At 41.7% G+C, this 25,909-nt stretch overlaps 1 protein-coding gene across 8 annotated transcripts in view; it reads left to right on the forward strand.

The window, feature by feature from the left end:
• Window positions 1-25,256, forward strand: part of MAP4K4 (mitogen-activated protein kinase kinase kinase kinase 4) — a 172,224-nt gene extending 146,968 nt beyond the window's left edge. For 4 of the 8 annotated variants that reach the window (XM_050332482.1, XM_050332483.1, XM_050332486.1 and 1 more), the window contains 10 exons: window positions 283-474; window positions 2,839-2,956; window positions 3,218-3,388; window positions 8,591-8,734; window positions 14,203-14,337; window positions 17,236-17,336; window positions 18,064-18,213; window positions 19,033-19,192; window positions 21,151-21,290; window positions 22,016-25,256. In XM_050332482.1, the coding sequence (XP_050188439.1) occupies window positions 283-474; window positions 2,839-2,956; window positions 3,218-3,388; window positions 8,591-8,734; window positions 14,203-14,337; window positions 17,236-17,336; window positions 18,064-18,213; window positions 19,033-19,192; window positions 21,151-21,290; window positions 22,016-22,099 (1,395 nt within the window). In that variant the 3' untranslated portion in view covers window positions 22,100-25,256. The remainder of the gene's footprint in view (window positions 1-282; window positions 475-2,838; window positions 2,957-3,217; window positions 3,389-8,590; window positions 8,735-14,202; window positions 14,338-17,235; window positions 17,337-18,063; window positions 18,214-19,032; window positions 19,193-21,150; window positions 21,291-22,015) is intronic. The other 4 variants (XM_050332484.1, XM_050332485.1, XM_050332489.1 and 1 more) reach the window with 1 other exon arrangement.
• The last annotated feature ends 653 nt before the right edge of the window (window positions 25,257-25,909 follow it).

Genomic DNA, 25,909 nt, shown 5'->3' on the forward strand with positions numbered 1-25,909 from the left:
AGTTACTCTTTTGTGAATTGGTGAAACTGGCTGTGCAAGTCAACCACACTTACCAAGCTTTTGCCTGCCAGAAGAGGTAGGAATTTGATGAATACTAGTAGCTCTGCCCACTTTCCCTTTCCATCCAGGCATCAAAGCATGGATTCTCATCTTATTTAAAAAACTAAATTAAAAAGTAAATGTGAAAAGGTAGGAAGCGAGAGAGAGAAGGAGAGAGGTTGTTAGGGATATAGACCTTTAAGCAGCACTTGAGCAAGACAAGTGTGCCTGTTTTTTCTACAGAGTACAGTTGACAAAAAGCGTGCCAGCCATCATGAGAGCAATGGCTTTGCCGGTCGCATTCACCTCTTGCCAGATCTCTTACAGCAAAGCCATTCCTCCTCCACTTCCTCCACCTCCTCCTCCCCATCCTCCAGCCAGCCGACACCCACCATGTCCCCACAGACACCCCAGGACAAGCTAACTACTAATGAGGTATGTCTTACACCACAGCTGGCTGCTTTCGTAGGGTTATAGCAGCGTTGCCTAGTAGCTAGTTTGCAAAGGAACTCCAGCCAATCTCCCCTGCTTTTTTTTCCTGTCACCTTTGTTCCCGCCCCCCCAAATAACACATTTCAGTTCTGTGTAAGAAGCCCTTAACTGTAGAGCAGTCCCACGCCAAACTTGCCAGTTTACTATTTTTGCTTCCTTTAGTGAGTCATTAATTGCATGGCATTCGTTTTAAACTAAACTTGACTACTGCATTTTCAAGCCAATACTCTTTTTTTTTAATTCTGTTTTATTCCGGGAGCAGGCTAATTGCAAGCAATGTGCCTCTTCAGAATTAGCAGTTAATTTTGGCTTTGTCAGTAAAGGCTGGACTAGTAACTCCACACATATGAGGAGCTGCTTGTGGAAACTCACCCTTTGGGAGAGGAAGCGGCTACGGAGGGATTTTGCTCTTTAAACCTTGCCACGTGGGCTGAGTGAACAAATCAGGTGTTGCCCGGGAGGGTTGTAAAAGCCTGAGGTATTGTTATTTTGGAATAATGAATGGGGAAAAATATTTGGGTTTTTTTCCAAGTATGTGTGTGTTCTGAAAAGCAGCTGTGTAAAGGTGACTGTTCACCAACACTGGTTATGTCCAGGTAGGGAAGGCTTCGCCATGGGGGATGCTCCCTCTTGCTCTCCTCGGCTGATCCCAGGATGGTACCTTCCCTTACCAAGTGGTGGTGGGAAAGCCTGGTCCTTCCCATGTGTGTAACCCCTTACAGCAGAGGAGGCGCACACCTGTGAATAAACAAAGGGCACCATTTGGCTCTTACCAACCCTATCAGTAAGCAAGGAGCCTGATAATGGTGTCTCCACTCCTGGCTGGGTGGCCAGTCTGGCTTACAGGGAAAGCCTCTAAAGCAGGGGATGGTACAGGGGAGCAAAACTTGGTGAAAAGAAGCTGCTGCTTCTCATGGTCGAGTCCTGCCATGTAGGTGTGCAAGTGCTGTGATGAGAAGGAGAGGTTGTAGTGAGCTGGGTAGGCTGATGGCAATGCACGTGTTCACCACATAATCAAAAATGCTTGTGAACCAGAGCAGGAGGGTGGGAGGGAACATTTCCTCCTGGAAATTCATTTAGCATAATACTTAATTTTCAGATATGCTTCATTGGTCTTTGATCTTTCTGAAAGCACACTCTTGTAGGTTATAGAGATCAGTTGATTGATGCAGAGATATGCTTGCTCATTACTTTGATCTAAGCAATAAGTAAGCAGGGTTCACTTAACTCAGGTTGGAAAGTGGAGGCAGTACCTGGTGATGAAGGAACCTTGTGGTATTAAGCTATTCAGGGGACCGATACACTCTGAAGATAAATTGCTGGGTTTTTTCTGCAGAGTATAGGCTTAGGAAGATCATAGGTTGAAGATTAGTTCATGCCAAAAAAGTGTCTCGTAACTATGTTTGCATAAAGCTGAGCAAAAACCCGGTACTGCTTGGTGTAACTTACCCACGTGCACACCCTTTATATATATATACTATTTTTTCACTTGTCCCATTCTGCTTCATTATGCAATGTTGTCACTATAATACTAAACTGGCAAGAGTTTTTAAGTCGTTTCATTTCCACTTTTAACAGTTCATTGTTTCACTTGTCTTCTTTCTTTCTTTGTTTTTTCATGTTTAGACCTCATAACTCAGCAAGCACCAGTGATTTTATCCACTACATATTCATAGTGTCATGTCACCGTTTGCTACACCTTCCACACTAATGAGCCCCTTTGTTCAATACAGGTCTAATACGTTGCTTTGTCAAATAAAGGTGGAAGAACCTGCTGCAGCTTTCTGGCAAGAGGCTCAGGTTAAACAAAATAGGGAGAATGGACAGTAGCAAACATTGGAACATAATCCATCATAGAAGTGAATGCTTGATCCCAGATGGTTCTGATTTTGTTGCACAAGCCAAGAGATCAAGCTTCATAATTTATTAAACTAGCTCAATTCAGGAGATGCTTCATAAATTCAAAAACTGTAGGTAGTGGACAACTTGCAAATAAAATAGTATACATCCATCTAAGCAGATTTTTAAAAGGAGAGACATTCCCTTTGTGCCTGATTGTAGTGGCCTATTGTAAAAGGCTTTGCTAGCAGCTGAGTTTCAGGGATGACATTTTGCCGTAACATGTGCAGTGTGCATATGTATCTAGTTCAGGTGTGGTGCCTGTAGTGTGTTTTGTATCTATAAAGGAAGTATAAAAGTTTGGGGAGACTCTGTAGCATAAATCTATAGTAACTTTAAAATGTTGGTTGTTGTTATCCATGCTTTTTATTGTCATTAATATTAATAAAGTTGAAATTTACATTGCAGACTCAGTCCGCTAGTAACACACTCCAGAAACACAAATCTTCCTCCTCCTTTACACCTTTTATAGACCCCAGATTACTACAGATTTCTCCATCTAGTGGGACAACTGTGACTTCTGTGGGTAAGTAAAGTAGCTGAAGACAACAATTGAAAAAGGGTTCCAGTGGCTCTTTAAAGTAGTTAAGAATGTTACCATCATGCTTTTTATTTGATTTGCAATGGATTGCATGGTTTATTTTCTTTTTCCATTTACATTTCTTACAAAAAGAAAGACTTTCTCTGTATTCTCAGTTACTGATTTGGGTTGTATAATGTCAAGAATATAAGGCCAGAATTTAGCACTTGAGGGATATTACATGCACTTTGCTTTTCTTTTTTTCAGTAGGATTTTCTAGTGAAGCAATGAGATCAGAAGCAATAAGGCAAGACCCTACACGGAAAGGATCAGTTGTCAATGTGAATCCCACGAATACACGGCCACAGAGCGATACACCAGAGATTCGCAAATACAAGAAGAGATTCAATTCTGAGATACTGTGTGCTGCCTTATGGGGTAATGCAAACGTGTTCTTCCCTTGCCTCCTGCACTTCTGAAGTGTAGACGCGCCAGTATGAGCTTGCAGTCTCCGATAATGTATCTCCGAAACTGTAGCTGTTCCTCTGCGTTTATTCAGTGCTTGTTTGCATCTTCTTTTTGCAAGAGCTGATTGTTATGGTGTTCCTTATGTTGCTTCTGCTTTGATATTATTTTCCACTGGTATATATGCTTCTGATGGCACAGTTCAGATTGAGAATCACAGAATCATAGAATCATTAAGGTTGGAAAAGATCTTCAAGATCACTGACTCCAACCTTTGACTGAACACCACCATATCGACTAGACCATAGCACTATGTGCCACAGCCAGATGCTTCTTGAACACTTGCAGGGATGGTGACTCTGCCACTTCTCTGGGCAGCCTGTTCCAATACTTAAACACCCTTCTTCCTGGTGTCCATCCTGAACCTCCCCTGGTGCAGCTTGAGTCATAGAATCATAGAATCAGATGGGTTGGAAAGGACCTCTGAGATCATCAAGCCCAACTCTTGATCCACTACCACTAGACTATGGCACTAAGTGCCACATCCAGTCTCTTCTTAAATACCTCCAGGGATAGAGAATCCACCACCTCCCTGGGCAGCCCATTGCAATGCCTGATTACCCTCTCTGTAAAGAATCATAATATCCAACCTAAACCTCCCCTGGCAGAGCTTGAGACCATGCCCTCTTGTCTTACTGATAGCTGTCTGGGAAAAGAGGCTAACCCCCACCTGGCTACAACTTCCTTTCTGGTAGCTGTAGAGTGATGAGGTCTCCCCTGAGCCTTCTCTTCTCCAGGCTAAACAACCCCAGCTCCCTCAACCTCTCCTCATAGGACTTCTGTTCAAGTCCCTTCATCAGCCTGGTTGCTCTTCTCTGGACCTGCTCCAGTCCTCTTGTTCTGTCACAAGTTGCCTGGGAGAGGCTTCATTCAGTTGATCAGGATGTCCTTTTCAGCTTTTTCTGAACCCTGCCAGTACATCTCTTGCAGCTTTTTGGAGCTTGTAGTAGTCCTTACATTGTACACCTGGTACACATGGTATTTCTGTTGAAAAATAATCATCATCTTCTTGAGCCTCTTGCTACTGTATTGTTGCAGAGCTTGATTAAGATGTGTTTCATAAGATAACTTGCCACCTCAGTCATCAGCTTATGTAGGAAGGAAGAGGGAAAAGAGGAGGGTAGGAGGGATATTTGCCATTCTGAGACTGTGACTTAGCTTTGTTAAGAGTGGTTACTGCAGAGAGAAGCTGGGTATGAGATGTCAGCTGACCAAATGTGTCTGGTCTTCTTGTCGCAAGGGATAATTTGTGTTGGTGCCAGACCAGTTAGTCAGGATCCCACACTTCACCAGGCTTAGAGCAGTGCTTGTTGCCTGCTGCAATGTGACATTGATGCTGCAACACCCAGGGAGGGCTTTCCTCTGCTATGCTGTTTGTTTCTTGACCAGAGTCTATGGGGGCACAAGATATTTTTTGTTATCTAGATGTTAATAGTTGATGCTTGTGTATGTTACGTACATATTTGTCTAGTAGGGGGAAACTTGGCAGGCTGTAAATGCACATGAATGGCATTTTAAAAACTATAAAGAAGAGAGTTGACCATACCCCTGAATCACATGATGATTGTATAGGTAACACAGTCCATGTCTCTTTTCTATATTTTCATTGCTCTTTCCAGGGCCTTAGTTCTCTTTTGGAGTTATTTCCACCATTTTTTTCTCAGAACAGCACTGTTGTCCCAGTCTGCTTGCCTGCAAAGCTGTGTCAGTTAAAGAGCTCTCCCAACACCTTATCTTCCTATCTGCTGTTTTCTTTATTTCCAGAGTTTACTGGTAAGAATTTTTACCCCAATGCTATTTCTGCTTGTATTCATGTTATAAAATTATAAAATGAGGACTTGTGCAAATGTAAACTTTCAGGCTGTGAGGACAAAGGCAAAGAGAAATCATATGGTATCAGTAAAAATTACTTATGATTTCTCCAATCTGCCTTGTTTTGCCAGTAGCAATTCTTGTTAATGGTTTCATATTTCCTTGATCTATGTATCTGACTGTGAGAGTGATTTCAAAAAAAGGGGTAAAATCCTGGAAGTGTGTTACAACTGTAACACAGCCCTTCCTTGTTTAGGGCCAAACTGATGGTGATACAAGCTGATCCACATGCTTATTTCTTGATAAGGTTTAGCTTCTCTACCCTTAAGCAAAGTTAACCATTTCATGGTGATGCTTCATATTCAAAAAGAGGGGGACTTGCTTTGCTTTGCTTTGTCTTTACTACTGGTAATGGTGGTAGTATCTGGCAGACTGTTGATTTCATTAGGTCTGTGATCTTGTTTCTTCTAGTTCTGAGTGGTGAAAGTCAATGTTAATGATATGGATGCAGTAGCATAGATTTTTACACCCAGCCTCCACAGACAGCCTGTAACTTTTTCAGGAGGCATTTCCATTTGTTTGAAAAAACCAGAACTGCTTAATTGTAGGGTGGTGGTAGAAGAGCTCTGCTGTCTGTGAGTAATGAGAGTGCTCACATTTTAAAATACAAGCACTGCTTGCCACCAGCGTAGCATCTCATTAGTTTCATCTCAAAATGCATATAGCTAAGGGAAGGGATTGGGGACAGGTGTTCATGTGACCTTGAAGCAGAAACAACTGCACCACAAGGGCAGCAGGAGAGATTGGGATGGAGGCGGGAGCAAAGGAGCCCCGATGAGCAAAGAGGATAAGGGACCCTGAGTGAGCAGTTTGCATGTGGCTTGTTTTGAATTGTAATCTACACTGGAAAAAAATACAGAAATGCGTGTTGAAGCTGAATCACTTACAGCTTTAGTCAGTGGGTCCTGGAGCTGCAGGAAGGAGACCAACTGCTGGGCACTTCCTTGGCTGGTTTGGTGCTGCTGCAGCCTGTGCTGAGACTTGACTTCTTTGTGTCTTACTCTCCCTGCTTCCTTCTGCCACTTCTCAATTTGAGGATGCCTCTCAGTATGAGAGGCAGTCTTTGTGAAATGTTCTTGTGGTGAAATGCCTACGGGAGCTGTGAGATGGGATCCAGTGGGTGCAAACCATGTGGGGAATGCAGAGGCTAGAGGTGGGCAAGATGGGGATGAAGGAGGTGTCAATAGCTGAAGAGCTTGGGAGGATGACAGGCCTTCCAGGAGAAGTAGCAGAGCAGCAAATCTGAGAAAAGATGTATGTTTGTTTATGAGGACTGCTGGGACCTCTGAAGTTTTCTTACTGAAAAGGTGAGAGAGGAAAACGGAGATGCGTGATGGTTTCTGACCTCCCAGTTCTCCAGCACCTGTAGCTCAGCTCCCTTCCCCATCATTGCTTCCTTCTGGCTACCACTCTGCTCCCCCTTAACACTCTCTTCCCCTTCAGAGACACCTTGTGCGCCCTGGGTCAGGTTTAATGTACCTTCCCTTTTGCAAACCACTCCCATGCCTGTAGCCAGGATGTTGTTTAGGTGAGCAATGCCCTTTTTTAATATTTTTAGAAGGCATGTCACTGCTACAGATGCAGACCACACCGAGATACACACCTGTGCACTGGGCCCACCTGCTGGATTAGAAAAGGTTCATTATGGGATCAGCCCAAATGGCCCATTGGCACCAATCTAGTTGTATCTGGGGTTTAATTGTCTGACTAGGGATTAAGGCCATTAAGAAATGTAACTGATTGTTTTGTGTGAGTTTTCGTTTTCTTATTTCATTATTCTGTTGTGCTAAACAATGGCAGGTTTTACATTAGGAGCAACATGAAAGTCTAATAGAATCATACATTTAGTTTGATTTCCATTCCCTGTACCACATCTGACCTGTCTCTGCAGAATTTGTGAGTGTCTGGACCTAAACACTATTGCAAAGAAATTATTATGAAATTTAAGACTGATAATATATTACTAGACATTTAAAACTTAGTCTCATATATGTATTTATGCAAAAGATGTAATTGATTTTAAATACTAGGGTTTTGTGGATTCTTGGAAAGTATTCCAGTGGATCTTTGGAACTTTGTGTAAGGGAAATGACCTACCGACTTTTCTCAGTTTGCTTGATCTTTAGCAGAAACCTGTGGCAGCATGAGATTACTGTAGTCCCTCTAGTTTTAACATTCAGATGGAGAAGATTGTTGTGAAGCTGAGGAAGCTTCACAACAGCTGAGGAAGCTGAGGAAGCAACCTGGTGCCTGTCCTTTTAGAGGAGGGTTGCAGTGGGAACTGCTTTTATTGCCATGTCAAGAGCATTTATGTCCAGGTCAAGAGCATCATGTTACCCACAGCCCTATCAACAGCTAATATATTTTTGGAATACATAGGCTTGTGTACCACTTTGTACCTCACCCCTCTTCCAGCATTAACGTGCCTTTTGTTTGGGAACTTGTGCTCTTTCCAGCACACAGCTGGATAAACACATAATACCATGGGTGAGCAATTGGCTCATGGGTCGAGTAGAGGATAATAGTGAATGGGGTAACATCAGACTGGGTAACATCCACAGGGCTCCATCGTGGGCTCTGTGCCCTTCAACATCTTCAGAAATGACTTGGACACAGGACTGGAAAGGATACTGAGCAAGTTTGCAGATGACACAAAACTTGGAGGAGCTGTTGACTCCTGGAAGTCAGGGAAGTCCTGCAGAGAGACCCCAACTAATTAAAGGAATGGGCAATCACCAGTCATGAAGTTCAACAAGGGGAAGTGCTGGATTCTGCACCTGGGATGGGGCAACCCTGGCTATACATACAGACTGGGGAATGAGATGCTGGAAAGCAGTGCCATGGTAAGGGACCTGGAGGTCCTGGTTGATGTCAAGATGACTCTGAGTCAGCAGTGCTCTGGCAGCCAGGAGGGACAACTGTGGTCCTGGAGGGGCATCAGGCAAAGCATCACCAGCTGGTTGAGGGAGGGGATTGTCTGTGATTTTGATTCTAGAAAGTCCTCTGTGGTCTACCAGTCTCTTACTCTTTTGAACATGGTTTAGTGTCAGTAGTCACTGTGGACAGGTAATGTAAACAGCCTCTACATCATGAGATCTTTTAGGCTGCAGGCCTAAAACTGAGACCCAAACAGCCATGGTTAGACCTGATTGAAACAAGACAGTTGCTATGTCAATCATCAGTTCATCAGAATATGTGGAAAATATGCCTACTAACTTGGATCTTTTGTTTTGTTTCTTCTAGGAGTGAACTTATTAGTGGGCACTGAAAGCGGTCTGATGCTCCTAGACAGAAGTGGGCAGGGGAAGGTTTATCCACTCATCAATCGAAGACGATTCCAGCAAATGGATGTACTTGAAGGCCTGAATGTCTTGGTGACAATTTCTGGTAAAGTTAACTGTTTAACATTATATTTTTCCTCCATTTGTCATGGCATAGCAGAAGGCTTTTCTTGGCAACCTTTTCAGGGGGAAATCCAGGCTTGACTGAAGTCAGTGGGTTTTCCATCATTTCACCTCTTTGAATCTATAGTTTATTTCTACAAGTTAATCATTTTCCACACAACACCCGTGTCTGCTTGCCCCCTGTCCTTCCATCTGTATAGTGACCTTTAAAAGTGCTGCACAGGATTGGGGGAAATGTCTGTCTTTGTTTATTTCTTCAGTATATGATAGCTGAAACTTAATGCTTTGTGAAGTTTGTGAAAATGGCATTCTTTTCCTCTGGTTCCCTCATAATTGCTTTCAACCTGACCTCTTTCTAACCAAAACACAATTTGCTACTTGGATTTAAAGATGTCTTTCTTGTGTGATAAAAACAATAGAATGGGAAAAGCTCTTGCTTTTAGTGCGATGTGGAGTAAGAGTTTGTGTTTGAAAGAGAAGTACAGTATGTACACGGAATGGAAATTCCCAGGGTGAGAAGGCAGATCAGTGCAGCTTTTTTCCTGGTCTCTCACTGGATGCAACTTGTAGATGGCAAAGCAACAGGAGATGAAGGGTAGTGGTGATTGTTTTGTTTGTTTTGTGTGTGCTGATGAAAAATGTGTTTTATGGAGCTTGAGGCTCCAGACCCTTTGGCTCCATGGAGTTGTTGCATTAGGTTGTCCTGCTGTTAGGCAACTTGATGTGGTGTGCTGTTAGTCTTTTTTCCACAGATGGTGTTGTTCAGCCATTTACCTTTTATTTTGGTTTGTTTGGAAAATCAGTCTTTGCTATGTTGCACGTGTGTGACAGGGAGAGTATGTTAAATCAGGTTTCTCACAGTGTTCACTCTGTTGTTGTTCAGACCCACCTAGACTTTGCTGAGGCTCTGGAACCTCTCTGAGTCCACTGGAGGAGCTCTTTGGCTCTCCCAACACTTGTGCAAAAGGACACACACCTAGACAATTCAGTGGAATTTAATGCATTAACAGTGTGCTACCACAGGTCCAAAGAATTGTGCCCATGCTCATTTCATCAACACAGGACTTGGTTCTGTCTGGAACAACTGAATTTTATTGGCTTATCGCTTACTACATTCTCAGCTACAGCTGAGTAGCTATGCTGTGAAATCTACAAAAAAATGAATCAAGTGGCGTTTAAAAATACACAACCTGCTGTGTGTCCTTTTGATGTCTAATGCTGTATGTTAAAATATAAGCTGTCTGAAAGGCACCATTTGATAGAGTTTATTTTATAGCAGACCTTGTAAACAAAAATGTTGTATGATCCAATTTGTGTGAAATCTGTTGCTTTGAAACATACCCTACACAGTCAACAAGTGTCTGTGATTCAGTCTTGTGTATAATTGGTTTAGTTTTTTTTAATCTCTGCGTCAGTCACAATTGGAGTACCCTGACACATCCGTTTTCTTTGTTTCTTTCAAAACTATTGCTTCCTCTGTGGAGACATGCTACATTAACCCTTAGGAAATCAGCTGATTTTTGTTGAGCTTTATGCCTTTGTCTCTGTCTCATCTCCCGTGTTTTATGGGATGTATAAGGAGTTTTATGGAGTACGAGACAGGAAAGAAACATCCTTGACCACTGAAAGGCAGGGCTGGGGGAGCATACTCAGTGAAACCATAATGCTGTTATGCCCAAGTTCCCCCTTATATCATGCTTTTGCCTGCAGTGCTGCACTTCTCGGTTTTTGTTACCCTCATGCGTGACTTCCCTAGTATCTTTTTATTTGTGGTGAGTTGCTTCACCTCTCCAGCCAAAACTGGAATGCTGAAATGAGGTTGTGTTTCTGCAAGTGGTATGTTTTGCCAGATTGGTTATGGAACTGTCTCTGAGCTTTGTCCTAGGACTGCTGCAGCTTCACTGGAAGCATTGTTCATATCACTGTGGCGCACTCAGCCTTACGTTGATTTGAGTTTTTTGGAAAGCGATGTGCTGATGGTGGTGGGGTTTGAAAGGTGTCACCACATGGTGTGAAGAAGTTGCAATGTGTTAGGATTTTGAAAGGACTGTCACCTAAAATTGCTTTTAATATACACCCTTGAGTTTGAAAACGTGAAATCAATTCTTGACCCAATTTACATCTGAAATACAAAACCTTTTGACAACAAAGCTTTTGATACTGAGGTACTGAGCCTGCTAGAACTGGTACAAGAAAGCTTTGCAGGTAAAAGAAAGTAGTTGATTGGTTCTTCAGCTCATACTGTTGAGAGGCAAAAACATAGTTTCAGCTGCTCAGGTGATACAGTGGAGAATGATAAAAATACTGAGAGAGTGGCAATATGCATACAGAACACAGTCCTGTTGTGGCTCCCTGGGGCTTTTGCCAGCCCAGCTGGCAGACGGTGGCACTAGCAATGTGGGAAGAGATGACAGAGTCGAAGAACTGGTTGGAATCTGTCTGCTTAATAATTACAAACCACAGAGACAATAAAAACAAAAACTCAATATATGAAAAGGGACTTTGCATTTGAAACTATGTCTGGGGGAGAATCCAAGCTGGGAGTTCTCAAAGAATTCTCTTACTGATCAGTTCATTTGATGGCTGGAGCAGAGTTTTCTTTCTTTGATTGTCCCCAAGAAAATAAAAAAAGACCAGGTTTTTGAGAGCTGTTTAAACTGACAGAACTTTACAAAGAGAAGGAGCTAGTCCCCCTACTCTGAATGTGAACATTAAGAGCACAATAACTTGTTGAAATACATGCATAGCCATATTTATATTACTAACCAGTCCTGCTCTTTTCATGTCAGGCTGCAGAAAGGCAGAGGAATTTCCTGTCTTGTGACTTTTCCCTGTGGTTTAGACACCAAAACACAATGGGAACACACTTTATATACTTCTCTGCTGTTTCGAAAAATGTTTCTGGTTGGACAGAAATACCCGGGTGCATATCATGTAAACCAGAATTTAAAAAAAATTAACCACATGCTGGGAAATTCCCATGTGTACTGTTTGTTCTGAGTCTTCAAGGTTGACTAAGCTACTGGGGAAACTACAGCCTTGGAAATATCTGAAGCAGAATTTGTCTCCTGGCAAACAGGGTCTCACGATGGTTTTCAAAACATTTGGTGCCTTGTATTGACCTGGAGCCCTCTGAGCTCTTTTTTGCCCAGAACTGAAGTGGCTTCTGGTCTGATCTATGTTTCCTATTTTTCCATGTTTCTAAAAGGGTCCTTGTGGCTGTTATTTGCACTGTTTTCATGGAAGGACCTTTTCTTGCTCAAATGTGGGATTTCCGGGGACTGTTTCATGCTCTAGTCCCTTCTTCAAATCTTGGGAAGGCTACAGGAGTGGTAGGGTTTTATCCCTTTATGAAACATGTCTTAGTTAATATGAAGTCAGGCAATAAATCAGGGCGCTTGTTTACTGCCAAATCTACAGTCCCATTTGTAATGGAGATAAATAAAGGATAGTGCATTGTTACTTCACATTTCATTGTGTACCATCAGAACAGAAGGGCTTTTAAAATTAAGTAACAGGTCCAGTATTTGTAATCAGGTCTCAATTCCACTTTAAATATAAGCTTGGTGGACAGACTTTTTACTTTGAAACCACCTCCTCTTTTCTTCCTGCCCTTACCCATCCTGATAGTCATAAAAAGATCCTTTAGACTGTGTGTCTTTGTAATCCAGTGCCTTGTGCTGGAGTCCACGGAGCAGCCTGTTTGCAAGCTGTGCTTCCCTGTGTGCTACCCCAGCCCCAGATTCTTTTTCTGGCAAGCCCAGCTCTGTTAGGGGATGCGCTGCCATCAGGATAGGGGGTCTGTGCCAGCTTCAGGACTCCCGTGTGGAGTTGACTGGGCACAGCGGGATGGTCTCAATCCTTGGGCCTCACGTCCTGCTGCCGCCAGTATCCCCAAGCAGCCAGCTCCATGAACTGATTCATCAGTAGCCATCATGGGAAAACTCAGAAGACAAGTTAAAGACATTAGCTGAACTCTGTAGCTGAGTCTGGCTGGAGGGCTGCCAGATGCACCATCTTGGCAGGTCGCAGCTTTCTGCAGCATAGACCGGTGTTGTGTCACTTGGCCAGCTCAGCAGTGGCTGCGGCACAGGTCACCTGTCTTCCTCTTACCTCCAAGAGCCATGAAACATTCTCTACAGTCACCTGGCCACCTCGTCATGGCTGGTGAAGCACGAGAATGGAGCTACTCCAGTGACAAGTATGATCCCTGAGAGCAGCTCCTGTTTCCTTTCCTTCCACAGAAACCTCATGGAACCTTATTAAATGGCTCCCAGTCAAAGCAGGGATGATCTCCCTTCCTTGCCCACAGTTCATCTATGGAACTGTAATGGTTTCGAGCAGTAAAGAGCTGGGGGAAGGAGAATACGGCTTTGAGTATGTGCATTTAGGGCCACCTTCTCAATAGTTCAATTTTGAAGGCCCTTAGTTGTTAAAGAATTACTGATAAAGTTTATCATAAACCTTGCTTTGCATTCAAAGAGGCCTTCTCATATGGAGAGTTAAGAGTCTGTGCAGTATTTTGATGACATGGCAGATGCGTTGTCAGGTGAAGATAGGGCAGCCTGGGCAAGTAGCTTCTCTCACCTGTGGAGAAGAAACACCTATCGCAGTTTCTGTGTACAGCCTGATAAGCAGTACACCTCTTGCAGCACAAGGGAAGGGCTGCTGATAAAGCAGTCATCAGCTTTTAGCAAGCAGATGAAGTTTGCATGGGCCACGTGAAATTCCCTCACAGTAATTTCACATATTGTATGTTCTTCTTTACAACAGAACTCATGCAAAGTGGTTCAGTAACAGAATTTATGCCATGAACAAGCTTATTAAAACTCAATCAGTTTGTCTCTGAGAATGATACAAGGGTTGGAAATGTCCTAGTCGCTAACTGGGAAAAGTTTGTAAAGTTTGTAAAAAATATCCATAAATTTGTAAAAATATTATATCCATATTCTTCTTCACTTGTGCTGCCTCCTTTCAAACCAGTCCTAGTCCTTCTGATAGCTGTATAGATAGCTTCAGGTCTCTCCTGCTGCTCTCCTACAGTTTTGTGCCAAAAAGAGCCATTCTGACTCAGCTGTAAATATATTTTTATTTTAATCTGTCTGCATGACTCTGTGGTGCTTTTGTTGTGGGAGTATAGCCATTTTAATGAAAGTTGTTTATGTCCTAAGAACCCTACTGCCAAAGAGCTGTTCCCTTGAGTTTGTCATTTATGTTTATGTGGTATTGCCATGTGTTTCTGTCATTGCTTATCGGTAAAGTGCGTGTCTGGGTGGAGTCTGGAGTGAAGCTGTTGTGGACATAAAAACTGAGGGAGACTTCTATGGTTGCAGCATTTTATGCTTCATTGTTATTTTGGTTTACTCTGCAGGGCTTTCTGTTTGCCTGGGCAGGGCTTTTTGCAAGTATCTTCCTATGGAAATAAACCAATTTCTTTCATTTTGTGACCAGGTAAGAAGAACAAGTTACGTGTTTACTATTTGTCATGGTTAAGAAATAAAATCCTTCACAACGACCCTGAAGTAGAAAAGAAACAGGGGTGGACAACAGTGGGCGACTTGGAAGGCTGTGTGCACTATAAAGTTGGTGAGTAACAAATACAGTAATCAAATAGTTGTGAAAAAAGGTGGCTGAGAAAGAGAACTAGAGTGCATGTAGCTACTAGGTTTAAGCTTTGGTGGGTTTTATTTACGGCTGTCTTACTATTCCTCAAGGTGAATTTTGCTGGCAAAGCACCAGAATAGATGGCAAGTTATGGGGTTAAATTGAAGATGAGAGAGGTTTTGTGATGGGATGATGGGCTGTGAGCTGGAGAGGGTGCAAATCCCAATCTGTCTGCTTCCTGTCATGGATGCAGCTTCTAGAAGTGTGCTGATATGGGCAGTGAGGACTGGTAATATTTCAGCACCTCTCTTAGACTCTTTAAATAACAGAGGGATTCTTTTTCCCAGCAACAACTCTCTTTGCCAACAAGTTTCCCTGATCTCTTACCATGGTGAATTTACATGCTGGAATAGATTGAAAAAAGTCTCTCTTTAATGTAGATTTTAAAGACTGGGGGAGAAAAAATTAAAAATAAAAAAAAAAAAAAGGTGTGGGAGGAGAAAGGAAGCCCAACTAGTGCGTGAGGTTTGGGAGGCTATCTGGAAACAGAAGCATATGTTTAACTTCAAGATGACTCATCTATTTCTCTAAGCTCCTGAAATTCCCTAATGCTGTCTCAGATTCACTGTAGTAGAGTTATATGATGAAGAGTGTTTTCACTAGGCAGGTGCCCTTTGAGTGGTTTTAAGTAGTTTAAATGGATTTGGCTATAGAAACTTCCCAAAGCTAGTGAAAGACATGCAGCATTCACAGCCAGCGGAGTATGCAGTGAGCCCGCTGCCCTGCAGGTGGGGATATGAACCAAGAGCTCTTACTCCTGCTTCGGTTTCGTGGTGCATCCTGAGGGGCACTGGATGTTGCCTTTGATTTGATTTTTCTCCCAAGAGCCAGCTCAGTTCCTTTCCATCTGTGTCAGTCAGTGTGGAGCAGCAGCAATCAAACCGTTCTCAGTCTCCTCCTGTCATGCGCGTGCTCTTGGAGAAATCTGCTAATGGGGCGTAATCAATAGCAGTGGCAGTAAGTGACTGCTGAACCGGGAGCTTGACCCCAAGAACAATTAAGAGTGCACTGCTCTGGTACCATACCCCAGGGTGTCAGCAGCATAATAAAGTGACCTGTTAACAATACATCAACAGCTATTGAAAGGAGGCTTTCCAGCAGGGAAGCATCTGAAACAAAGAGCATTCTCTTCCAGTTGAAGAGAGGTTTGTTGTGCTGGGCTGCAGCCTGGCACTGAACTTCCCTCTGAACCACAGAAATACAGTAGACTTCTTCAGGTAGTGAGAGGCCTCTTTGACAGTTGTGCTTCAGTTCCCAAGAAGGAGAGCTCTGCCAATAGTTGGGTTTGCAGTCTGGACGCGGTCCCCAAGGCAGCTGGCACTGATCACTTCCTTGTCTCTTTGATGCAACAGGGGTCTCGGACATAAGGGTGAAGTGGTATTTATGGATTTCAGTTGCTTCGGGCAACTTTTGGCTCCTCTAAATGATAAATTGCTCTTTTGAAACTTAAGATTTGGGTGAATTCCCAGATAGCATCCAGAACAAAGAATGAGTATTATCAAATGTCCCCTTTCACAGATAAGGTGGTTTTGTTCAATCCCTCTCTTCCCCCCGAAAAAAATTCAAGGAAGTCTTGTAAGCAAGACAAGACTAAACAAAAGCTCTATTTTAGTCAGTACAGCTGTGGAGGTTGAGAGACTTTTTTTGTCTGTTGAAAAAGTGTCAAGTCCTTTAACACTTATAATTCAGTAGTCTTGCTTTTCTGCACAGTTGAAAAAGCAAGTATTAGCTTGGTCTACCTATTGCCTACCAAGAGAAAACAATTGCAGGCTTGTACAGAAGTAGGCTGTCTAGAAGACATTAAAATAGCATTCATTAAAGAAGTGTTCTTCTCGCAAGTTTTGAGTTTTTCACTCCTGATGTGTTTCAAAATTAGTTTTGATTGGGAGATGTAATGCCAGAAGGTGAAGGTGCATGGAATTACGCATTGTTTTGGAGAAGTGTGATATTCCTCTAAAACTTGGGCTAAAGAGGTTGCACTATCATCTAAATAATGCTATTTTTTTTTCTTTTCCTATGAAAATGGGATAGAATGCTGGAAACACATAAACAAACTTAAATATTTGTAAGTCTGCATGATTTGTTCCTTCCCAAATCCAGATGGTAGCTGGAAATACAGATCCAGCAACACTTCTGGAATGTCTAGAACAGACCTTTTCTGATGCTTAATTTAGCCAACAGTTTGAATGAGGCAACAGAGATGTATTCAAGCATCTGTGGATCACTATATAAAGACACTTTATTTCTGATAAATTAAGTGTTGTGTTTTTTTTCTTTTTTCTCAAATGAGTTATCTCAGACTTTAGGGACAAAGGAAAATTCTCCACTGTCAAACTTGCCTTTTGCTTTTGAAATTGGGTTGTTTCTTAATATTTTTTCTTTAAATTCCTTTTTTTCCTTCTATGCTTTGGGGATTTTTGCCGTCAGCTCAAAGTAACAGTATCAGTGCTATGACTGGAACTGCCAATACACTCTTCCACAGTCACAGCCTTCTTTTACTGGAATGTCGCTGTCTGAAAACTCATTTTCTTGTCTTGATGAATCAGCACTGTCCAATGTGAAAAAAAAGAAGTGTAAATAAATGTGTGCTGTCTAGGTAATTCTAAATATGGTGAGATGTTCGGTTATTAATAATGACTTTTGTGGCATAAATGTATCAACATTCTTAACTACATAGAATTAGCAGTCCTAAAATGCAGTGTTACTAAATCCTTGAAATGACAGTATTTCCTCATACTTACATGAATATTCTGTTTTCTGAAGTAATTGGAATTACTTTAGAATTACTGCTGAATTCTTTTTTGTTTTCTTTAATTTCAGTAAAATATGAAAGAATCAAGTTCTTGGTAATTGCATTGAAGAGTTCTGTGGAAGTCTATGCATGGGCACCAAAGCCATACCATAAATTTATGGCCTTTAAGGTAACAGTATATTTCAGCCATACATAGGATTTTCTCATAGCCGCTTGCAGTTGTCCCTTTTACAAAAATGTTCTGACCTTTTATCATGCCCATATTACAGATTCTTTGGTAAATCTCCACAAACTTGTTATTATATTTTAATTTAGGAGTTTTTTTAGCTCTAAGAGACAATACTTAAAGGTCTGAATTGTGATCAAGCATAAACTAGTAATGACACAATATCACAACTTTTTGTTTGATCTGTTTGTAATAAAACATGAGACAGAGAGAAGGGGACTGAGTCTAAAACTCTTTGTCTGAGCAGAACAAGTTATGAAGTGATACTCAGCATTGTTATGGGATTTTTTTTGAATGCTGGAAGAATGAAGTTAGCTGGCTTGGTATAATTGCCAGATTGATTTACAGACAGTTACTGTTTGTTGTACAGATTGAAGTAAGTACTGCAGGGGTGTCAAATTGTCCTGAACTTTGGAGAAAACAATGCTTACTGAAAAAGCAAACAGACCAAGTAAACCCCACATAAAATAGTTTAGGTGATTGAAATGTAGCAGTTTGCAGAGTAATCTGTCCTTGTCCATGAGAGATATGTTAGCCTAACTGGTCTGGTGGCGGGGGACCAGAGGCACATGGAGGAATAAACCCCTAATGTGTGCATTCGAGCATGTTTTTATAAATCCCATTGTTGTTCTAAGCAGTTAAGTAACTCTCTCTGATGGTTGTCTCACAGTCATTTGGAGAACTGGTACATAAGCCATTGCTGGTGGATCTAACCGTAGAAGAGGGTCAGAGATTAAAAGTGATCTATGGCTCCTGCGCCGGTTTCCATGCTGTTGATGTGGATTCAGGATCGGTCTATGATATTTATCTACCAACACATGTAAGAGCTGCTGCTGGGGTTGGGTTTTTTCTTTCTGGTGTATCACTCCCCTTGCCCCCCACCCCTTCCTTTCCTCACATGACCAGTGTGTCAGGCAGTCCCTGTGGATCACTGCCAAATGCTTGCAGTGGTAAATTGGGTGGACAAGTCTTAAACAGATGCCCCCATGTGTGCTTAGGGGTTTGTGCCTCAATGTCAGTCCTTTCCTCGTGGCCAGTATGTCTCTATGGTTGAGAGTTGCCCACTCAGATGCAACGTGGCCAACGTGACAGTTCCAGGGCTAGCAGCTAGATGCCCGAGCACATTGCAAATGCCCAGCAGCACAAACGACACAACAGCCCACTGATGAGCTTCAACAGGGTTGGCAAAGGCCAGGTGGCCTTAGCTACCAAGATTTCCTTTTGTTCATTGTTCGCAGAGGTGTCGGATGGGCCACCCCAAGCACTGTTCAATGCACTGCAGAGGTCTGAGGTCTGCATCTGGGCTGCTTGCCCCAGACTCCCTTTCTGCTCATTGAAAGAAACGGGCACACCTACAGAGAAAATAATTTTCCCTGGTTTTAGATGTCTGCTTTAAAATGAGAGGATTTGTACCCCAAGGGTTTTACAGGTCTTGGTCACTGTGTAGGGTGTGTAGCTTGAGGGGAGTAGATCTAGCACTTCTAAAATTTGCAATTAGATGATCTTTAAAGTCCCTTGCCCGAGCCATTCTGTGAATCCCTGATGTGCGAGCCAAAAATAAAAATCGCCTGGCCCTTTCTTCTAGCACAGTCTCTGCAACATTAAAACAAAAGATTCCTCTTCACTTCTGTCTTTGTAGATCCAGAGTAGTATCCAACCTCACGCAATCATCATTCTCCCAAACACGGATGGGATGGAGCTATTGGTCTGCTACGAGGATGAAGGAGTTTATGTCAACACATATGGAAGGATAACCAAGGATGTGGTTCTGCAGTGGGGAGAAATGCCAACTTCAGTTGGTAAGTGCCTCTGGCGAGCCATATACAATGTGCTGTGTGCTGTTAGGGACCGTGAGTGTGTTCACATGGGCAGGAGGAAAGAGCATCGAGTTTGCTCTTCTGCATCTGAAGTCATTGCTATATTATTTCTGGAAAACAGCTGCACAAAGTGAGGAGTAGTCATATGAATCTGTTTTGTACTGAAGTTTTTATGAACAAAATCCACAAGTTGAGGAGCTCATGATTGAAAACCACCATGACCTCCATAGGCTGCTGCAGTTTTTTTTCTAGACAGCCACAAAGTTGTGGAAACCTTTCAGTATAAAGACTGTAAGGTGGCAGATGAGTAAGATATTATGGGAAATTCTATATAGATAACAAAATGTGTATCTCTTTTGGTGGGTCTACTTATTCACCTGTAGATTGCTCATCTATCCTAGCACAATTCTCCCTCATCTCTCCAGTTCAAAATAAGGGCGTTTTGAGAGGGGGAGCAAAGAGTGTATTAAAGTGGGTGCATATTTTTTATGGACACAAGTACACACCAGGATCGCTCTTACTGCTTGTGCTGCTGTATTTCAGTGCAGAGCATAGCATGGGCTGTGGTCACACCTTCCTTTTTTTGGGCAAGCACATTGCATTTTATGTGCTGTGGAATGGATAGGCATATTGGGAGATGACTGCTGATAGCTGTTCAAGCAAGAGGAACAACAGGGGAGGAGGAAATTTAAAGAAGTCTCATGCACAGCATGTTCACTCTTGTGATTAACTCTTGACTAGATCTAGAAGCAAGCAGAATTTATCAGCTGGCAGATTCCAGAGCCTTTGGAGTCTGGAATGCTTTTGAAGTAAATGACACTGAGGCGGCTGACACCATCTGAACATCTCATCTGACAATGTTTAGAAACAAGTTGGCCCAGTTAGCACTAGTGGCGTATTTAAAAATAGATAAGTTTTCATCATAATGGCATTTGCAATTTATTGGTGTGCATTATACTGTAGTAGATAATTTGACTTAATTTCACTGAAAAATTAATATGAAAAAAATTATATCGAAGGGAAGTATTGAAAAATTAAATATTTTTAAATTTTGATGGCTAAAAAGTTACTTTTATTTTTCTGTTAAGTATGCATGAGAATCAGGGGCAACAGCTTAGTCTTCATTAAGTTCCCATATGTTATTTTTGACAGCATTCCTAAAACTTTCCATTGAATTGCTTTTTGAAGATACCTTTTCATAATGCTGGTGACTTTTTATTTAATTTTCTTACTGCTATCAAGAGCAGATTTTTTTCCTCATGCTGTTACTAATCTGTGTTCCCCTGTGCCATTCATATGAAAAATGTTTGATTTGTTGCTTTATTTGTACACAAAAGAAATCAGGATGTCAAGTAATAATACTTCTACTTTGAGAACTTAATGTGAACCTTTTTTTGAGGTATATAGAATGCTTTTCAGACCAGTTGGCTTCCTCAAGGAGATCAGTTTTTGAAGTATTACTCCCTCTCACTCTCTGTGTTTTTGCTGACTAACTCCTTCAGGGAGGGAAAATAACACTGTAAGACACAGAGCTGGTGCTTCAGGCCTACTGGACTAGTCTATTTAAACCTTGGCTTCTGCTTTTTCCTAGTCAACACCTAATTAACTTGTCTCTTTGCCAAACTTTTGAGAAGAAGCCTGTGTTAAAACTAAATGTTCCCTCTATTTAATTAAAGGTTATAAAGTTCCCTTTGTGTCATGAATGCTCAGGGAAGAAGTACATAACAAACATAGAAAACACACAAAGGAAATAATGAAAAAAAAAGGCATTTTTTAGGTGTCATGAGTGTTCTAAGGACAGAAATAGTACTCTGAACATGTGTGTAGCTATAATACACACATGCAGGTAATTTTACTAGAGCACATCAGTTTGTTCCTTGCTTTTTCTGTTCCTCCATGTTGCTTTCTACCTGTCCTAACATGCTGTTTTCTTTCCAAAGCATACATTCGATCTAACCAGATCATGGGCTGGGGAGAAAAAGCTATAGAAATACGATCCGTGGAAACTGGACACTTGGATGGTGTGTTCATGCACAAAAGGGCACAAAGACTCAAATTCTTATGTGAACGCAATGACAAGGTATGTGCCACCCCCCACCCTACGTTTGTTACCAAGATGATAAACGTGTACTTAGATTGGGTGCTTGGGTTGGGTTAACCTTGACCAGCAGCCAAACACCCACCCAGCCTCAAGCTCCCTCACCTCTCCCATGGAATGGAAAGTAAATGGTAAGAAGGCAAAAAAACTCATAGATTGAGATATAGTCAACTTAATAAGACAACAGAGGCTGCGCTTGCAAGCCAGACAAAATAAGGAGTTAATATGCAACCTCCCACTGGCAGGTGGATGCCCAGATGCTTTCCATATGTAATGCTTGTGTGGGAAGGCAGATGTCACCACCACAATGTCCCCACTGTCCTCTCTCTTTCCCTGGGCTTTTAATGCTGTACATGACTCAGCATGTTATGGGACATCCCTTTGGTAGGTTTGGGTCAATTGTCCCAGTGTTGTGCCCTCCCAGCCCCTTGCCCATCCCAGCCCACTGGCCTTTTAAGGGGTGAGTTGGCTGGAGAGAAAGCCTTGATGCTGTGCAAGTGTTGTTCAGCAGTAGCCAAAACACTGGTGTGTTAGCAACACTGTTTAACCACAGTTGCAAAGCCCAGCACCATACAGGCTGCTGTGAACAGCGTCAACTCCATCCCCATCAGACACAGCAATTGCACCGCCAATACCGGGGACAGTGAAGGCAAATTAGAGCCACTGCTGTCCTACCTGTTGAATTTGCCAATCTCTTTTCTTTGCAGGTTTTCTTTGCCTCCGTACGGTCAGGTGGAAGTAGTCAAGTCTATTTCATGACCCTTGGCAGGACTTCTCTTCTGAGCTGGTAGAAGTGGTGGGATTTGGAGAGGAATTGCTGACATCCAGAGTCTGAGATCTTCATAACTTGGAATTATTTTCAACTGGAGTACAGACCTGCACTAATGCAGCACTCTGTGTAAATGTGTGTGCAGGCATCACTGGTGTTAGGTTTCTTTATGTTTTTCAACTGAGGCTGCGATGCAGCTGGTGCTGTAAAGATATTGCCATCAGGTGCTACAATGTCTTTGAGATTCGGGATCACGCTAGAAAGCTACAGGTCTTCTTTCCCTTCAGCTCCAGGATTCCTAGGCTTTGAAGGACTCAGATTGTTAGTGTTAAAACAGAGAAGGGGGGGAAAAGGAATTAAAACAAACCAGGCTTACCATGAACATGCTGTTTGTTGAGTGGACAGGAGGCAGGCAAGAGAAGGTGAGAAGTGGTGTAGAGAGTCAGACTGGCTGAAACAGGGCAGATCTAGTCTAGTAATGTTAACAATGTATTTAATTGACATTTCTTTTTTGTAATGTGACAATATGTGGACAAAGAGGAAGGTGCAGGTTTTAAGAAGTTAATATTTATAAAATGTGAAAGACACAGTGACTAGGATAACTTCTTCTTGGGGGGACAGGGAGGGTGGGAAGGGACTCGGGGTGGAATTCTTAGGGTTTTTTGTTTCTGCAGTTTTATTTTGGCCTGGCCAATAACTTTAGTCATTTTCTGTGTACCAGGTGTTGCCTGAAACATGTGCAGATGATAAAAAAAAAAAAAAAAAAGGAAAAAAAATTTCATTTTCTATAATGATTCTGTGTTAGGCCAGAACTTGGTTATGTCACAGTATTAGCACTGCCTCAGTTAAAGGTTTAATTTTTGTTTAAACCTAGAAGTGCAACAACAGTTTTACCACAGTCTGCACTTGCAGAACTAAAAAAAAAAAAAGAAAAAAAAAAAAAAAGAAAAAAAAAGGAAAAAAAGAGAGAAATAAAATCCAAACTACATATGTTTATTTTTTGTGCCTACCTCATTGTTTTTAATGCATAAAATAAAAGAGGTGGTTTAGTTTATACGTTTTTAGAAGAAAACCGTTAATGTCTAATTTAATCTTAATACCAAAACTACCAGATTGAAAGGTTTCTGACTGTTATTGCATAGCAAGTTTCAGCAGGAGGAGAGAGTAGTCCGTTGGGGCAATAGTGGTAGCGGTATGGCAGTGAGACACTGATTAATGTAATTTGCTTACAAAATTTGGTGAAGCAAGCATTTTTTAAACCAGTTTCATCCTTAATAGAACTCTGAATTTAGCCTAAAACCAGAGGTTTCACTCTTCTAACATGTGGGCTTAGTAACAGGCAGGTAAAAGTAACTAGGCTAGTTCTATAAATTGTTAAATGTTGTAGGAAACATTTTGGGGCGGTGATGTTTTTCTTTTTTAAGAATGCAATGCACTAAAACTCTTTTAAGAATGTAGTTAATACTGCTTATTCATAAAAACAGCGTATACCTGTGTTTAGATGTAAGATCCCAGCTCTGGCTTTTTTTTCTTTCTTTTTTTTTTTTTTTTTTTTAAGTCAATTTTATTTTATGAATAAGTTCTGACATTTGTAATAAATGTCTTGAGAGTAATAATTTGTTTAATGGCTACATGTTCATTACTTGAGAAATCTTGAGTGTATAATAATCTGTTGGTGTAATAATGCACAGTGTCACGATTCAGCCATTTTCCTTTCTGTTTTCTTTTTTTTTTTCCCCTTAATTCCTTTGGTGGGGTACTTTGTTGACAGCTGCCTTAAGCTGTTCATTCAGTGAACAGGCTCTCAGTGTTTCATGGGCTTTGTCTTCTGCTGCGGTTAACTTTCCTTCATGGCATGACAGGTAGGGCTTTTTAAACAAGTATTCTTCAATTCAGTCAAGCCGATGGCTCAAGTGACTGGTCACACAATCAATTAAGAGCCAAGAGCACCCAGTGTGCAAAGCTCAGACTCAACAGACCCTTCTTTTGGTGTCAAATCTGACTGCTGTAAATCCTTCAACCCCAATCAGCGCTGCTGCTGAAGACTCTCCTTCGAACATCGTAAATGGTTGAAAAGCAAGCGGTAAATGCGTACCTCCAGCGCATGTGTGTGCACACAGCAATCCCACTCCCCCAACCCCCAAAAAGAATCAAAACTCAAGAAAGCCTTACATTTGCTGGCGGAGGAATACCTAGAACTATTTTTTTTTAATTGTATGACTTTTGGATAGCGTTGAAGGTGAAGGATGTGTTCTTTTCAGGCCCGGTGTGGTCAGCCAGAAGAACGATCAACCTTTTGTACTATAATGAACTAAAGGGGACTTGGAAATGCAACGTGATGGTAGACATGGGTGTAATCACAGAGCTGCCCTGTAGTGTAGTTTGCCGAAGCTGATTCGATCGAATGTCAGTCTGCGTGATTTAAATCTTCCAGTGCTATGTGGTCAAAATTAATCTAGTCCTTGAAAGCTGATGCTATTCACCTAGAGGAAGATGCTCCAGTGCTGTAGGGATGCCCAGGTCATGGATACGTGCTGTTGAAGTTTTGTGGCCCTGAGGGAGGGTGGAAACCTTCTTCCTTCAGTGGGTCTGCCCGCCTGGCAGCTTCTGCCTCTGCAGAAGTGCTGACATGGCAAGGTAAAAACAGTATTACAAAACCACTACGTGTACTAACATCGAACTCTTCAAACAGTGCTTTTGTAAGCAAAGAAGAAAAGAAAAGCTCCTAGGTTTAGTTTTAAGCTTTAATAAGTAATAATTTTCTGTATCTTTAAGTCAAAGTAACCCTAACTTGTATGACTGCAGTGTTTTCATTTTTTATCTTATGCACATGTTATGTTGGAGAAAATGTTTACAAAAATGGTTTTGTTACACTAATGTGCATCACATATTTATGGTTTATTTGAAAGTGATTTTTGTGGGTTTTTTAGTTTTTCATAGTAGTAGTAGTACACTTTTCGTGATTTATAACCCCAAACTCTGCTGATTATAAAGTTGCTAAACAATAATACAAAATGACAAACTGCATTAAAATTACTAATCGTAGAGCTGCAAAGCAGACTGGTGACAAGTAAAACACTCAGCCTTTTTTTGCAGTGCTATCTAACTTGTCTTCTGTGTATTATGGAAATTACTGTTTTTTCCCCGTTTTTCCTTAAATAAAGTCAAATTGACACCTCTTGGATGTGGAAAGTATTTTGAATATCTACTGGCTGCAGAAATCAAGCTGCATGTTGCATAGTTGCAGGTTACCATAAGAACGAAAGCCTTATTGTCAAATCTCATAATTTTAGAGACTTTGACAATAAATGTGGGCTTTTGAGAGCTTTTTTGTTGGTTTTTTTTTTTTTTCTTTAAAGCCCAATCTCCTGGTGGAGTTGCTCTTTTGAGAATTGCAGTTTTCCTTTTAAAGAAAAAGTGATGATCTTAGAAACGGGAATGAAAGCCTGGTGTTTCAGAAAGAAGTTGCACAAGGCGAGCTTGGGTGCATTGTGAACGTGCCCTCCTGTCACACCGCCTTTGGGCTTGTGTTTTTTGTGAGCTGACATTCCTTATTGTCAGGAGTGCGATGAACAGGAGTCCTGAGCCAGATTCTTGTGAGGCATGAAAGCACGGTTTCAAAAAAGCCAGGCTTTCTGAGTCATAGTCACTCTTTCCACCACAGGCTGTGTGTGTTTTCTGAAGTGGAGATAAGCAGTAGACATTTCCTTCCGACTAGGCTGGTCTCTGTGTGAGGAGGAAGAAGTCTACCGTCCCAGGCCCCTGCCTTTCCTTGCACTCTCATCTGTAGAAGGGATGGGATGTGGTGTAAGTTGAAAAATGTTTCAGGGTT

The sequence above is a fragment of the Myiozetetes cayanensis genome, unplaced genomic scaffold (assembly GCF_022539395.1).
Source record: "Myiozetetes cayanensis isolate MyiCay16 unplaced genomic scaffold, myiCay2020 scf5-8, whole genome shotgun sequence".
Lineage (NCBI taxonomy): Eukaryota > Metazoa > Chordata > Aves > Passeriformes > Tyrannidae > Myiozetetes > Myiozetetes cayanensis.